Source organism: Paramormyrops kingsleyae, chromosome 1 (genome assembly GCF_048594095.1).
Source record: "Paramormyrops kingsleyae isolate MSU_618 chromosome 1, PKINGS_0.4, whole genome shotgun sequence".
Classification (NCBI taxonomy): domain Eukaryota; kingdom Metazoa; phylum Chordata; class Actinopteri; order Osteoglossiformes; family Mormyridae; genus Paramormyrops; species Paramormyrops kingsleyae.
This window is the reverse complement of record NC_132797.1, coordinates 53,359,729-53,373,987: the sequence shown is the minus strand read 5'-3', so window position 1 is coordinate 53,373,987 and position 14,259 is coordinate 53,359,729. Positions and strand designations below refer to the sequence as shown.

At 41.0% G+C, this 14,259-nt stretch overlaps 1 protein-coding gene across 3 annotated transcripts; it reads left to right on the top strand.

Moving 5' to 3' along the window:
• Positions 1-3,416: 3,416 nt before the first annotated feature.
• On the top strand, positions 3,417-13,585 carry orc2 (origin recognition complex, subunit 2). Of its 3 annotated transcripts, none has more exons than XM_023809310.2 (17): positions 3,417-3,573; positions 3,991-4,124; positions 4,233-4,382; positions 4,579-4,665; positions 5,029-5,106; positions 5,233-5,264; positions 5,584-5,641; positions 5,884-5,987; positions 6,419-6,517; positions 8,500-8,606; positions 8,758-8,890; positions 8,966-9,062; positions 9,306-9,452; positions 9,539-9,710; positions 12,098-12,159; positions 12,371-12,489; positions 12,644-13,585. In XM_023809310.2, exons 2-17 carry the CDS (start codon positions 4,028-4,030, stop codon positions 12,725-12,727), a joined length of 1,626 nt encoding a protein of 541 aa, XP_023665078.1. In that variant the 5' UTR covers positions 3,417-3,573; positions 3,991-4,027; the 3' UTR covers positions 12,728-13,585. The 3 variants fall into 3 exon arrangements, with proteins under 3 accessions (XP_023665078.1, XP_023665075.1, XP_072572743.1); XM_023809307.2 differs by having other exon boundaries at positions 3,978-4,124; XM_072716642.1 differs by having other exon boundaries at positions 3,417-4,124.
• The last annotated feature ends 674 nt before the right edge of the window (positions 13,586-14,259 follow it).

Below are 14,259 nucleotides of genomic sequence, written 5' to 3'. Positions count from 1 at the left end.
ATGAATACATCACAGACAATAAACTGGATTTTCTCTGTTTGACTGAAACCTGGCATAAACCTATGGACTATCTCTCCCTAAATCAGACCACACCCCCTGGATTCACTTTTGTTGAAAACCCCCGTTCTAAAGGGCGTGGCGGCGGCACAGCTGTTATTTTTAAAAAAGACATTAAATTAACCCCTCTCTCTCTCTCAAACTTTCACTCATTTGAATATACTGCTTTCAAACTGTCCGGTCCATCTCCACTTGTAACTGCTGTTATTTACCGCTCGCCGAAACCTGACCCCTCATTCCTTTCAGACCTCACAGATTTTCTGACTCAGTTAAGTGCCATATCATCTTCCATCCTTCTGCTTGGTGACTTTAATTTCCACATTGACAATGTCAACTCCAAACCCGCTGCTGAATTCATGGACCTTCTTCAATTCTTCAACATTACTCAATATGTTAATTTCCCCACTCATACTCATGGTCACATTCTTGATTTGGTTTGCTCCAATGGTCCCACAATAAACAATCTCTCCAGCCATAATCTTTGCATATCTGACCACTTTGCCATAACTTTTAACATACAAATCCCACTCACAGCCCATAAAGCAAAACGTACAATAACCTTCAGAAATCTAAAATCCATTGACACTTCTGCTCTTTCTGTTCTTCTTTCCTCTAAACTGTCTACCTTCCCTTCCCCTCTGTCTGATAACCCTTCTGAACTTGTCACTCATTACAATAATACCCTCTCCTACTGTCTTGACGAACTGGCCCCCACCAAAACTAAAACCGTCTCTTTCACTTATACTGCCCCCTGGTACACTCCTGAGCTTCATCAAATGAAGTCTCGTATGCGCCAGCTTGAGAGACTGTACAAGAAATCTGGTTTAACTGTTCATCTCCAAATTTACACAGACTACATACAGCAATACAAAGACACATTAAACTCTGCCCGGTCCAAATACTATTCCAACCTCATCTACTCAGGTTCCAATAACCCTAAAGCTCTCTTTTCCACAATAAACACACTCCTAAAGCCTAACAATACTACCTCATCTTCCTTCACCACTGACAAATGCAATCAATTTCAATCATTTTTTCAGTCCAAAATAGATTCTGTTTACAGTTCAATTGACCTTTCCTCCTCCCACGCTGTTCCACCTGATCCTCCTCCGCCCCATCAACAGCTCTCTCATTTCACACCCATTTCCCCTGCTCACCTGACAAAACTTTTTTCTGGCATTAAAACTTCCACATGTTCCTTGGACCCTATTCCCTCTCCTCTCATCAAAGCCTGTCTTCCTGTTCTCTCGCCACTGATCACCCAAATTATAAACTCCTCCCTTTCCTCCGGTTCTGTTCCACAGTCTCTCAAGCTGGCTGCTATTACCCCCATTCTCAAAAAACCTACCCTCGACCCCGACAACTGTGCTAATTTCCATCCCATATCCAACCTCCCCTTTCTGTCTAAAATCCTGGAACGTGTAGTTGCCGCCCAACTCCAAACCCACCTTACTTTCAACAGTCTCTATGAACCATTCCAGTCTGGCTTCCGTCCTAAACAGCACCGAAACAGCTCTACTCAAAATCACTAATGACCTTCTCCTCTCCTCTGACTCTGGCCACCTCTCCATCCTCATCCTCCTGGACCTCACTGCAGCCTTCGACACTATCAGTCACTCCATCCTCCTGTCTCGCCTCAAAAATTTACTGAACATCACCAGCTCTGCTCTCTTCTGGCTCCAGTCCTATCTCACAAATTGGCAACAGTTTATCCACATTAATCATTGCTCATCTACCATAGCCCCCGTACAGCAGGGGGTTCCCCAGGGTTCGGTGCTTGGTCCTCTCCTTTTCATTCTCTACATCCTCCCCCTCGGCAATATCATTCGTCGTCACGGTCTCCGCTTTCATTGCTACGCTGACGACATCCAACTTTACATCTCGACAACATCCATCAACCCCAGCATCCACTCCACTCTCTCCCACTGTCTAACAGACATTAAAAACTGGATGAATCATAATTTCCTCAAACTAAACAGCGACAAAACAGACTTTATCATCATCGGTCCACACAACATCACCAAATCCTCACTACATTTCACTGTGCACTTTGATAACACCATACTCTCTCCATCCCCACTCATCCGTAACCTCGGTGTACTCCTAGATCCCACTCTTTCATTTGAACCCCACGTCAAGCACATAACCCGGACTACATTCTTTCACCTTAAAAACATAGCCCGTCTCCGCCCATCACTCACCTTCTCTGCCGCTGAAACTCTCATCCACGCATTCATCACATCCAGAATTGATTACTGCAATAGCATCCTCTACGGTTCACCATCCAAAACTCTCAACAGACTACAGTATATTCAGAATTCCGCTGCCCGGCTCCTTACTCAAACCCACTCACGTGAACACATCACCCCTGTCCTCCAAAAGCTTCACTGGCTCCCCGTCCCTCAGCGCATCCACTTCAAAATCCTTCTCATCACATTCAAAGCACTCCACAACCTGGCCCCTTCTTACCTCACAGACCTGCTCCATCACCACACTCCATCTCGCTCCCTACGCTCATCCAGCTCGAACCTCCTGTCCCTGCCCTGTAGGACCAAGCTCCGAACCTGGGGGGACAGAGCCTTCTCCATCGCTGCCCCCACCCTTTGGAACTCACTGCCCAAATCCCTCCGCGACTGCTCTGATCTCCCTACTTTTAAGAAAGAACTCAAAACTCACCTGTTTAAAATTGCTTTTAATGTTTGATTTTATGTTATAAATTGTGTGCTATTTTATTCTATTGTGTTGTGAAGCGTCTTTGAGTGTCTTGAAAAGCGCTTTATAAATAAAATGTATTATTATTATTATTATTATTTTTGTTTTCTCTCTTGACCCTGCATACTGTAACGGGATAGAAAGAATCGAGAGTATAGAATATATAATTCTGTTTGCAAATTAATAGCTTTACAAATATGATTTTTAAAGAAAACAAATAAATTAAAAATTGAAGCAATACTTTCATTTCCCATTTTACTCTCATATGACTATTTTGGTTGTTAAAGCAGCGTTAAGCAATGCATACATATAGCAAGGTATTCCTTTACAAGAAATCACACAATTAGATCGGAACTACTTACATTTATATAATGTTTCCGCCATACTTCATTTCCCGAAACACCAAGACTTATCAGAGGTTTTTATAATCCACTCGCACTAAGTTAGTTTGGGATGGACTTCAATATAGAGAACCATCCACGTGCACGCGCAAATGGAACGTTAGGTGTAAGGGTGTATTGAGATTCGGCCGATGTTTTTTACTCGCACATTAAGGGATCGCACTAAGTGATTTTTGCCGTAGTGCGTGCTTTTTCCTCATTTACGTCGTAGCGTGTGATTTCGGATGCAGCTCAACCCTCTCGCTACGTCGACAGACCGGAAGTTCTCTTGCGGTGTATCACGGGAAATAGTTTCCTTGTATATGTGGCGTATCAAGGGAAATTGATTTTATTTAGGAGCACGCTGTAGGCCGACTCTGAAGCTGTGGCGGCATACTTGAAATCTTTCTCGGATATGTGTAAGGTTAGTTCAATATTAGAATAGTTCAGTATCATTAATGATGAACAGGTTTTTCCTTTCGTATCAGATGTGTAGATCTTTAACTGAATTCCTCTGAAGTAAATGTTATCTTAAGATGTTCTAACTGGTTAGCAAGTTAATTGTTACATGATCGATATATGAACCTGCTGTTCATATTTCTAGACTAATAGTTTAAGTTTCTTAGGCGCAATCTTTATTTTTGCATTTAATGTGGAGAAAAATAGATTATACAGATTATCGCGTATAAAGTATAGTTCCCTCGAGCGGCTAAGTGTGGTTTAATTGCTGCTAACTGAAGTTTATCTGCAGCATATTCAGCAGACCTAAATGGCAAACATTTTATGTTAGTTTTAACACATCGTAACTGATTCTGTGACGTGTAATAGTATCTACTGCTAGCTGCAAACAGCATTATTATACCGTCACGGAGTGAAGCATGAGTTCCCGAAAGCGTGCCATGCACAGCTCGGCGCTGGAAGTTCGCTTTGTGGGGGATGCCGACGTCTTGGAGCACATAATCGATAAACAGGAAGGTAGGCTGGTCAGTTATCTGATAACGATTTAAGCGAGGTTTGAACCAGTAAATCGTTCTAGCCACAGTATTTAATTATACCATTAAATATTTTGTTGTAACTTTATAGGTGTTGCGTTGACAAAAAGCTCAGTTCAGACTTTGGTATCCCTGAAAAACTGCAAAGGACAGCTCGATAAGGTTCCTGTAGAACAAGAAGATGAACAGGAGATCTTCAATGAACAAGAATACATAAAAGTCCTAGGTGCAGAGGCTGCAGGTATGGTGTACCTGAGAATTCGTGTGCACATTATTGGATCACTGGAAGTTCTTTTTTTCCATTAGATTCCATAGGCTTTCCCCTTTTCCTTCCCGATTCACGGCACAAACCAAGTAATGAACATATCTGTAATGTTATTTCTTTACTAGTTGGTATCGGTGAGATGTGTTCTGAGCTTCATCATTGTCTTCCCCAGGGGCAGGTGAAAGTGCAGCTAGCCCAGGAGGGTCTTTTGTGTTCACATTTCAGACCATCAAGCGTCCACTCAAGATGGCTCAGATGGGTCAGTGGCTCCTCCATTGATTCACCCTGAGGCTTAACACTAGTTATCTAGTCTTTTGCTCTGTGTTAAAATTATATGAATAACTGACCCTTTGATTTTGCTAATATTTTTATGTTGTCCTTATGCGACCAGAAGCATAGCAGGTAATGGTTGGCAATGCACAGTAACACTGATGTTGGTGACGATGTGTATGTATGTATTTTTTGTTTTTCTATGTATGTGCTGCATTATGCAGAAGAATTCCCCCTGGGATCAATCAAATTAATTTTAATCTTAATGAACACCAGTATCATATTGTTTTGCATACAAACCTGCACATTTCTGAACTTCCAGAACCCTCATGCCTCTTTTCTGTGTCCTCAGCATCAGAGTGGGCACATGCACCAGCAAAGACGGTCTCTTTTCATACGTCCCCAAAGGACCACACCAACCCTTCTATAGGTAATAAGAGAATTCTTTACAAACGTGTAGACATTTTTGTCTCTAACTTTTTGTTCGTTGTAAGTCTTTTGTTTGCAGAAGTAATTTATAAAAATCTTAGAAAATAACTGCTCTCTCTCTCTCTAGGTCAGACCAGTGAAAGAAAAACCTCCCCAAAGGTCTGTTCAGCACTCTCTTGAGCACATGGCACTGGTGCTGGTGCCATCTTTTTTGGAAGGATATCACTTTTGAGTCGCACCTCCCTGGGTTGGGAGTTCAAATCCTGTGCCCTGTGAAGGACTGGCATCCTATTTGGGCTATACCCTGGTCTTGTGTCTGGTGCAGCCTGGGTTAGATTCTAGGCGCCTCTGTAACCCAACCCAGGATATGTAGTCAGAAGATGGATAGGATTTTTCACTGGTTTATGTTTAACTGAGATTCCTCTGGGATAGTAAAAAATATTCTGATTCAAGTTAACTCTGTTTTTCTTTTTAATAGGGAAGGTGGGTGCAGTTTGCATCAAGCACCCCACATAGACTAAGAAAGCGGCTGTCAGGTTTGCATTTTAAACTTTTTTTTTTTTTTTTTTGAGGTACCCGGTCTACTTCATGCACTTGCAAACAGTATTTTGTCTATGATATATATTGTACAGGAGATGATTCGGGTCATTTTTATAATTTGTGCATATAAAAAGTCATCTAATTGAAAGTAAAATTCAGAAGTATGAATAGATCAGAATTGTTTCATGGCTTTCAGTAAATAGGAACATAAAAAAGAGAATCACCTTTACATCCTTAGCTCCAAACCTGAAGTCAGACACCGACAGTGATGTCTCTGCATCCAATTCGGAGGAGGAGGAAGAGGAAGGGGGTGTTGACCAGGCTGTGATAACAGACCTGGAGGTAAAAACCCTAGCAAATTAGTGGCTGCAGCTTTGTATAAGACACCAGTGAAGAAGTCCATGAAAGGTCTGGAGGTATGGGGTAGTGTGTGCCTCTGCGGGTTAGGACTCAGAAGTGATCAGAAGGTTGCTGGTTGAAATTCTGGGCTAGCAGATGGATTTTGCCTTAAGCCCTTGAGTAAGACCCTTTACCACCATTTGATCCAGGGGCACTGCATGCTGGCTGACTTTGTACTGTGACTTGCTCTCACCTATGTATGTGTCTGTGTGTCTCATGGAGAGCAAGGTGGGATAGGTGGAAACACATGATGACGAATAAAGCATCACTACTTTATTCCGTTATGTGCATTCACTCAATCACTCTGTCATTCATTAGATTGAGACATAGTATGCTTAATGTACGTAATGTTTTTGTATTTTGCCTTCTCTTAGTCCAGTCTTGTGGGGGAATACTTTGAAGCTCACAGGAGTTCAAAGGTCATGACTTCTGACAGAACCCTTCACAGACTTCAAACACCTATGCTGGACCAGGTTTGACTTTTTGTTTTCCTTTCAACATTCTGTAATGTATGACATTTCCACCATTAAGTACTTAATGAGCATTGCTAAGCTTTTCCAGTAAAACAGCTGTAAATCGCTTGGAGCACAAGTACAGTACTGCCCATTTATACCAATATTTATTTTTATGTTTGTTTAATATTTTACACTCAGCTCTCTGTATCCGTGGCTTCTGCATCTGTGGATTCAACCAACACAGATTAAAAATATTCAAGAAAAGAAAATCCATAAAGTTCCTAAGAGCAAAACTTGAATTTGCTATGAGCACTATGTGTATGTAGATAGAAAATGAATTTATATTTTCTCTATAATTTTCTATATATACTGCTATGGTGGAGTCTTTAGTGAACATATACAAACTTTTTTTATTTAAGTAATACAGCATCACTATTTACATAGTATTTACATTGTACTAGGTATTATACATAATCTAGAGATTTAAAGTACAGGGGAGGATATGCATAGATTAAATGAAAATACTACACCTTTTTGAGCATCTGTAGATTTCGGTATTTGCGGAGGTCCTGGAATCATAACCTCTGGATTTGGAGGGCTAACTGTGTCTGCATAATATGTACAGCTCACCACAGTACTGTACTCATGTTTATATTCACCCACTTACCTGTGGTTTACCATGGTCCAGAATACAAAATTTCAAAATGTTTGAGTGTGTTTTTTCCATTGTTCCTTTATCTTTTGTGGGGTATAAAAACCATGATTTTTATTGCTTAATTATCCCTTGATAAATGACTTTTTTTTTTATTGGTCTATCGTAGAGGTGGGCGATAAATCGATTTTATCGATTAATTCAAATTTACAGTTCAGGACGATATGTGTTTTTATGAAAATCGATTTTATTACTTATTTTACACGCGAGCGCCAAAAGCGGAACTAATGCGACGCACTGTTCTTCACGGGTACATTAGCGCGGCGCACCCAAACGCTGTATCGGATTCATAAACAACATGGCAGTGGTTCGGTTTTGCGCCGTCGGACACAGACCAAGTCCTTCTTGCAAAGTCTGTTTAAAAACTGTTGCAACCAAAGGAAGCAGCACAACAAATTTATTCCAGCACCTAAAGCAGAGGCACACAGTGGAGTGGGAGAAGTGCAGCTCCCAGTGAAATGAAAATAGCTGCAGCACCAGCACAACATCCAAAGTTAAGCAAGCAACCGTCCCTGACACGTTTTCAAACTGTGTGCCATATGGTAAAAATGGGGCACGGTGGAAGGTGATAACAAACGCTGTCGCGATGTATATTGCAAAAGACATGGTGCCCATACATACTGTGGAAAAGCCGGGATTCATTAACATGCTAAAATTTTTACAAGTTTCTAAAAGTGTTTACAGTGGTGTGGTCTGCCATCTCACTTGCAAGCATCTTTTTTGGCTTGTCAGATTGCACTTTAACTCTAAAGTAAAAAAAACCAAAATAAAGTTAAAACTTGTTTTGAACCATTTATTTGTGATCTGTAGTTTGATTTTGAGTAGGAGAGGGGAAAATCGTTTAAAATCATAAATCGGATTTATTGTGGAAAAAATCGGAGATTTTATTTTTAGGCCATATCGCCCAGCTCTAGTCTATCGTCTCTTGAGAATTAGGCGAAAATGTCAAAATCCCTTTCAAGAGGGAGAGTACAGTGCTGTATAATAATGTGCAGTGTACTTTGATATTACTGCATTTAATGTTTTACTGTGCTTAATTTGTGAATTACCATATATGTACACGAACATCACATTATATCTGGGGTTCATGGTTTACCATTATCCTCAGTGTTGGCTATCCACAGTAGGTCTCGGAACCCATGGATATCTGGGACTTTTGTATTGTCTGTTTTGTGTTTTTGTGTAGTTCTGTACTGCACAGTCTTTAATTACAATCATATGTGTATAGCTGGCGACACTTTTGAAAAAGTTTTGGTGACTGTCCAGTTACTGTATGATACTGTTTTAGGAAACTTTGTATAGACTTCTGGATGGGAAACCTCCTTACTCTGATGAAATCCAGCAACTGAACAAGGAGCATGAAAACCAGTTCAGGAAGTGGATTCTGCAGTTACAGTGAGTAAGGCATAGATGTTTATTGAACTTTTGACTCCTTTTATCCTTTTATCTTGAATTTTGTGAGTCAGCTGATATGAACTCTTAAGTCCAAAGGCAAACAGACCTTTTGGTCTGTTGAGTAGTAGAGATATGGTTCTCTTTCTGGCAGGTTGGGCTTCAATCTGCTATTCTATGGACTGGGATCCAAGAAACTGCTGCTGGAAACTTTCCGAACCACCATGTTACAAGACACTACTCACCTGGTGGTCAATGGTTTTTTCCCAAGCATTACCCTCAAGTCGGTAAGTCAGGCTCCAGTGCTCACTATGAGGCTTTCTAACCCAGAAAACTTGCCCTGACAGTCTTTCCTCCTCTAGATCCTAGGCTCCATCACAGAGGAGCTGCTGGAGCACCAGGGAAGTTTCCAAAGTCTTATGGAACAGATGGACTTCATTGTACAATCCCTGAGGCAAGGTGCTCTGTACCAACACATATTTGTCTTCAGACTGTAGATGCCCCTGTGGACATGCTTACTTTGTATTAGGATGTGATGCATTTAGCAAGATAGCAGACCAATGGGAATCTTATTCGAATCTTCAACTCTACTGAGAATGAGTGACTCTTATATTATTGGCTGTGTCATTGTTTGGGATGAGAATGTGAATGTTTGATTCCTTTTGATGTTAAGCTACTAACTTTCATGTAAAATTCTACCAGAGCCCAGTTTGCAGGTCTACCTTATCATCCACAATATCGATGGGCCAATGTTGCGGGCTAAGAAGACCCAGCAGGCATTGGGGCAACTTGCCTCACTTCCCAACATGCACTTCTTAGCATCTATTGACCACATCAATGGCCCACTTGGTCAGTTTTGCCTCAGTCACTGAAATGGTTTAAGCAGTTATATTGAAATTTGTTGATGTTTATTTAATGATATTCTCTGAGTTTAGTCTGGGATCAGTCCAAGATGAGCCTTTTCAATTGGCTGTGGTATGAGACGACCACTTTTTTGCCGTATGTTGAGGAGACGTCCTATGAGAACTCGCTTCTAGTGCAGCAGTCTGGAGCTCTGGCTCTTAGCTCACTCACGCATGTTCTTCGCAGCCTGACTCCGAATGCAAGGTAATCAAACATGCCCACTTTAGACATGTGGTCTTTCATTTAGAAATTTTGTTCAATCCTCTGAGGCTAGGGATCTGTTCCAGTAATTGGAAGGTTGCTGGTTCGAATTCCATGAATGCAAGGAGTGATCCTACTCTGTTGCGCCCTTAAGGAAGGCCCTTAACATGCAATTGCTTCATCTTGGGTGTGACGTTAACATCCAGCCCTGCAAGCAGGTCCTCTAACTTCCAAGGAAAATTTGGCAGTTGGTGGCGGGATTGGCACTCCAGCCACTGGAACAAACTCACACTGTTGCATCCAGACTAGTGTGGTGCTGAAATATTACCTGCTGTGCGGCTGCTCAGGTCTTGGTTTATTGTGTGGTGGGTGGAACAACGTGCCGCTCCCTAACACTCTTTTAGGTACTTATTGGGCTGGGGGTGGGCAGCACACCAATGCATATTACTGGACTGATGTCATTTTTTATGCTGTGGAAAACTAAAAAATTATCTACAAGCCAGATTTAATGAATTAAAATCTTGTTGCAGGCCATATAAAACCATCTTGTGGTGTGGCCCGTTTCAATGCAAATTTAGTTTATTCTTGGAGACTGGAGACCCCCCCCACCACCAAATTTTATCATGGACCTGGGTGGGGAGGGTGGTGCCACTTCTTCCTTCACATTGAAAGTGCTGACCCTACTCCTAAGTGGTGATTTGAGTGGACAAAGTCCCTTGTCCTCCGGAATATGGCTGACCATTAAACGCAATCATCTCCATTATTTTAGTACTTGCAGTCGAATCCGGTTAAGTGCACAGCCTCCGGTCCAGACTACAACTTGCACTTAAACGGAGCGTGCGCTTATCCGTATTGACCCAGCCACGTGGTTATCAAGTGCATCCCCACCATACCCGTCGCTACAAACCTGACGCTACAAGAACTACACACTGAATCTCAATCAGCAAAACATGTTCTGTACATACCGCAATGACGGCAAGCATGACAGCATAATATAGTCCAAGCACATAACGCGTAATGTTCTGTTTAACGCTACGAAAAGTAGTCCTTAATCGTCTTTTGAGTGCTATTTTTACGATTTAGTGCGTGCAACTGATCTGTTAGTCCGTAAATCGCTCCGTAGTCGTCGCAGCCGCCGGTAAGCACGAATCGTCCGCAGGCTTTGAAGAGCGTCGGCGAACGTCACTGGTGGTGGCGGGGGGCAGTCATTAGCGTCAGTCTGCCCGGCGGTATCCTCCTCCGCATCAGACTCATCAGCGTCTGCTGCCGGTCCCCACATGTCGGCACAGATGTCGGCATCTGTGAGATCGGGCGATACAGGCAGGTCATTATCAACGGCGCCGTACGCTGCGAACCCCTGTGGCGTGACACCCGTCGGTAGATCGGCAGTGGTGTCAGTTTCCTCCGCCCGTTTCGACACCGTCATCGGTCATATCTTTGACGAAACCGCCCCACCTGTAGCAATTAGCGATGATCTGCGAAGTGACACAATTCCTCACCACCTTCTGCATGTGGAGGGAGTCCACATGCAGAATAGTATGTCGACGCCATATTCTCACTAAACTGTAGACAAATTTTAGAGATTTTAGGCGTGCAGATATCGAAACTCAATATGCATTAGCCACATGCAGGCCAGACCAAATGAGTGCGTGCACATAAGCGGATTGTGCGCTTATCACTGGTGCGCTTAACCGATGTAATTTGCCTATCTCTTGGCTGGGCTAAAAACGGGACCGAAGACCGGTCGTGCAGTTAGGCAGATTGTGCGCTTAAGCGACGTGCACTTAACTGGAGCCGACTGTATGTTTTATAAATATGTTGTCCTAGTAGTAGTAGTAATATGTCTTGTGAATAGCTCTGGTCCTGCTAACTTTGAATACTGATTAAATTTAAATGTCAGCCGGCAATATTGGCGAAGACTGACACATTGGACCAATAATAATATTAGAACTACTCAATTCTGGCAAAAATCATAATCACGATTATTTACCACAATTACTAATTGACTTTGGAAATATTTATTGAACCGTAAACTTTTTTTTGCATTGGAATTCTTTGAACTCTAAATAGAATTCACCTCAGAAGCAAATAAAAAGGGTCTGGAAAGGGGTGCACTGGATTTATGATACAACACAAAATGGGAGCATCATTGCAAAGTGAAATGCGGCACAGTAGTTTTATCTTGATTATTTTGTATTAATTGTTGGAAGCTAAAATCAGAATTGAAATTTGATTAATTGCTAACGTGTATCTTGATTTTTAACACATCAGCCTATACCGATACATTAACTGGTAAATATTGTGCATCTCCGTGCTTTCACTCACCCTGCCACTTGTCCTAGGACTGTTGTCTCGCTCTGTGAAACTGATTCCTTTGATTTGTTTCCTAGAGGAATCTTCAGATTGCTAGCAGGGTTTCAGCTGGAGAACAAGAATAACCCATCTTATACAGGTAAGTCCCACAAGTGTTGTTCCATCTTCACCTCGAACTCATTGAATTATTAGTTAATACAAAGCTACTTTCAGCAAGACAAAGACGACCTGTATGGGAACTTCATTATGCTACACATTAAGCTGACTGGAGAGATGGCATTGATCAACTGTAATATTTAAACTGCAGTGAAATTATGTGTATATAAGTAACAATGCATTTGTGTACACAGGGTTGTCTTTCCAAGATTTTTACCAACGTTGTCGTGAAGCATTCTTAGTAAATAGTGACATCACCCTGAGGACACAACTGACAGAATTTAGGGATCACAAACTACTTCGCACTAAAAAAGTAAGTATCTGATCTTTAGACTAGGAACAATGTGTCTTTTACTATTGATAATTTACTGTATTTGATATGCAAAACTGAGTTTAAACAAGCAGTTTTGGACATGAATATAACAGAAGCTAATAGAAGCTACTATGATGCTTGCTGTCTTGTGTAGGGTGCTGATGGTGTGGAATACCTGCTTATCCCTGTGGACAGTCGAACTCTGACTGACTTCTTAGAGAAAGAGGATGCAGATTAAAGACAAAGAGGCTGTCTGGCTTTTATATCATCTACCAAGGTTTACAAGCCCTGGGGTGCAGCACATATGTGTCAGAGATTTGCACCTATATACTCAAACCCAGTGTAGCCGCTTTCAGATATTCTGGAAATATATATATTGACTATCTCTGTGCAAATTCACATGTGAACCTTTTTTTGTGAAATAACGTAAGTTACTAAATTTTGTAGTTTGTATGGATGTATGCAGAAATCCCACATATTTCACAGTGGTGTATTTTTATGAAAATCTGAAATTATAGAATAAATAAGTTAGCACACTGTGTATAGTCTTATATTGATAAATGGGAATATTTCTGATATATGCTTTGAACATTTATTAAATTTTGTGGAGGATGTTCACAGAAACCCTACAAAGTTTCTCTCGGAAGATTCCTAAGAATCATGAGATTCGGCCTTGAAAGATTTTCAGTTTACTCCATCTAAAATTATTTGATTTTACTTTGTTCAATACGATATAAAAATAGTTACAATTTGCAATAAAATACATAAAATAAGTAATATCCAGGTATGTAAAGGAGTTTTTAATTTGAATAAATGGGGGGGGGGGGGGGCAGAGTTATCAGTACTTATTCATTGGCATTAGGGCAGACTTTGTCCAATTTATTTTATAACCAGAAAAACTACTGAAGTGGTCAAATCCTTTATTATTATGGGAATGGAAATGTCAAAGTTATCCAAAAACAAGACAATGTCATCTGCATACATAGCTATGACATGTTTATGACCCCTAATTCTCACAGGGCAAACATCAGACTGTTTTATAGCTTGTGCCAGGGGTTTTAGAGAGAAACAAAATAAAAGCAGTGAAAGTGGGCAACCCTGTATTTCCTCACTGTAAAAGAAATAGAGAAGACATTAATTTCCCTTTTGCAAGAGGTGAGTGGTATAGTGTTTTGAGCATTGTAATAAAATTACATTTTAATCCAAATCATTGTAATACCGTCCACATATATTCAGTCCAGTCTGTCAAATGCTTTTTCCGCGTTGACAGAGAATACTGCGCACTTTGTTACATATTATAAATGCATCATCTTCACAGGTTATCAGATGCAACTCGTCCTTTCATAAATCCTGTTTGATCCACACTAATTAGTGAGCGAATAACCTCATCAAGACATAAAGTGATAACTTTGGCATATTTTATGAGATTAAGGATATTGGCCTATAGCTGGAGCACTCAGTGGGATCTTTATCCTTTTTTAAAAGTACAGTGATGAGTGTGGATTTTTTATCCCTATGGATAGTCCCTTTTTCTATCGCAAAATTAAATTTGATTAAATTTTGAGTATAGGACTACCTACCAAATCCCAGAGTTCTAAGTAGGGCTTGGGTGGAAGGCCGTCTAAGCCAGGTGATTTTTTTATTATTTTTTTTAAACATTTCAAGACTTCATGTAGTTCTTCCAGTTCTATTGGGGCTTCTAGCATAAATTGATCCATTGGCAAGACAGAGGGTAAATCCAGTTTGTCAAGAAATTTAGTCAGGTCAGGT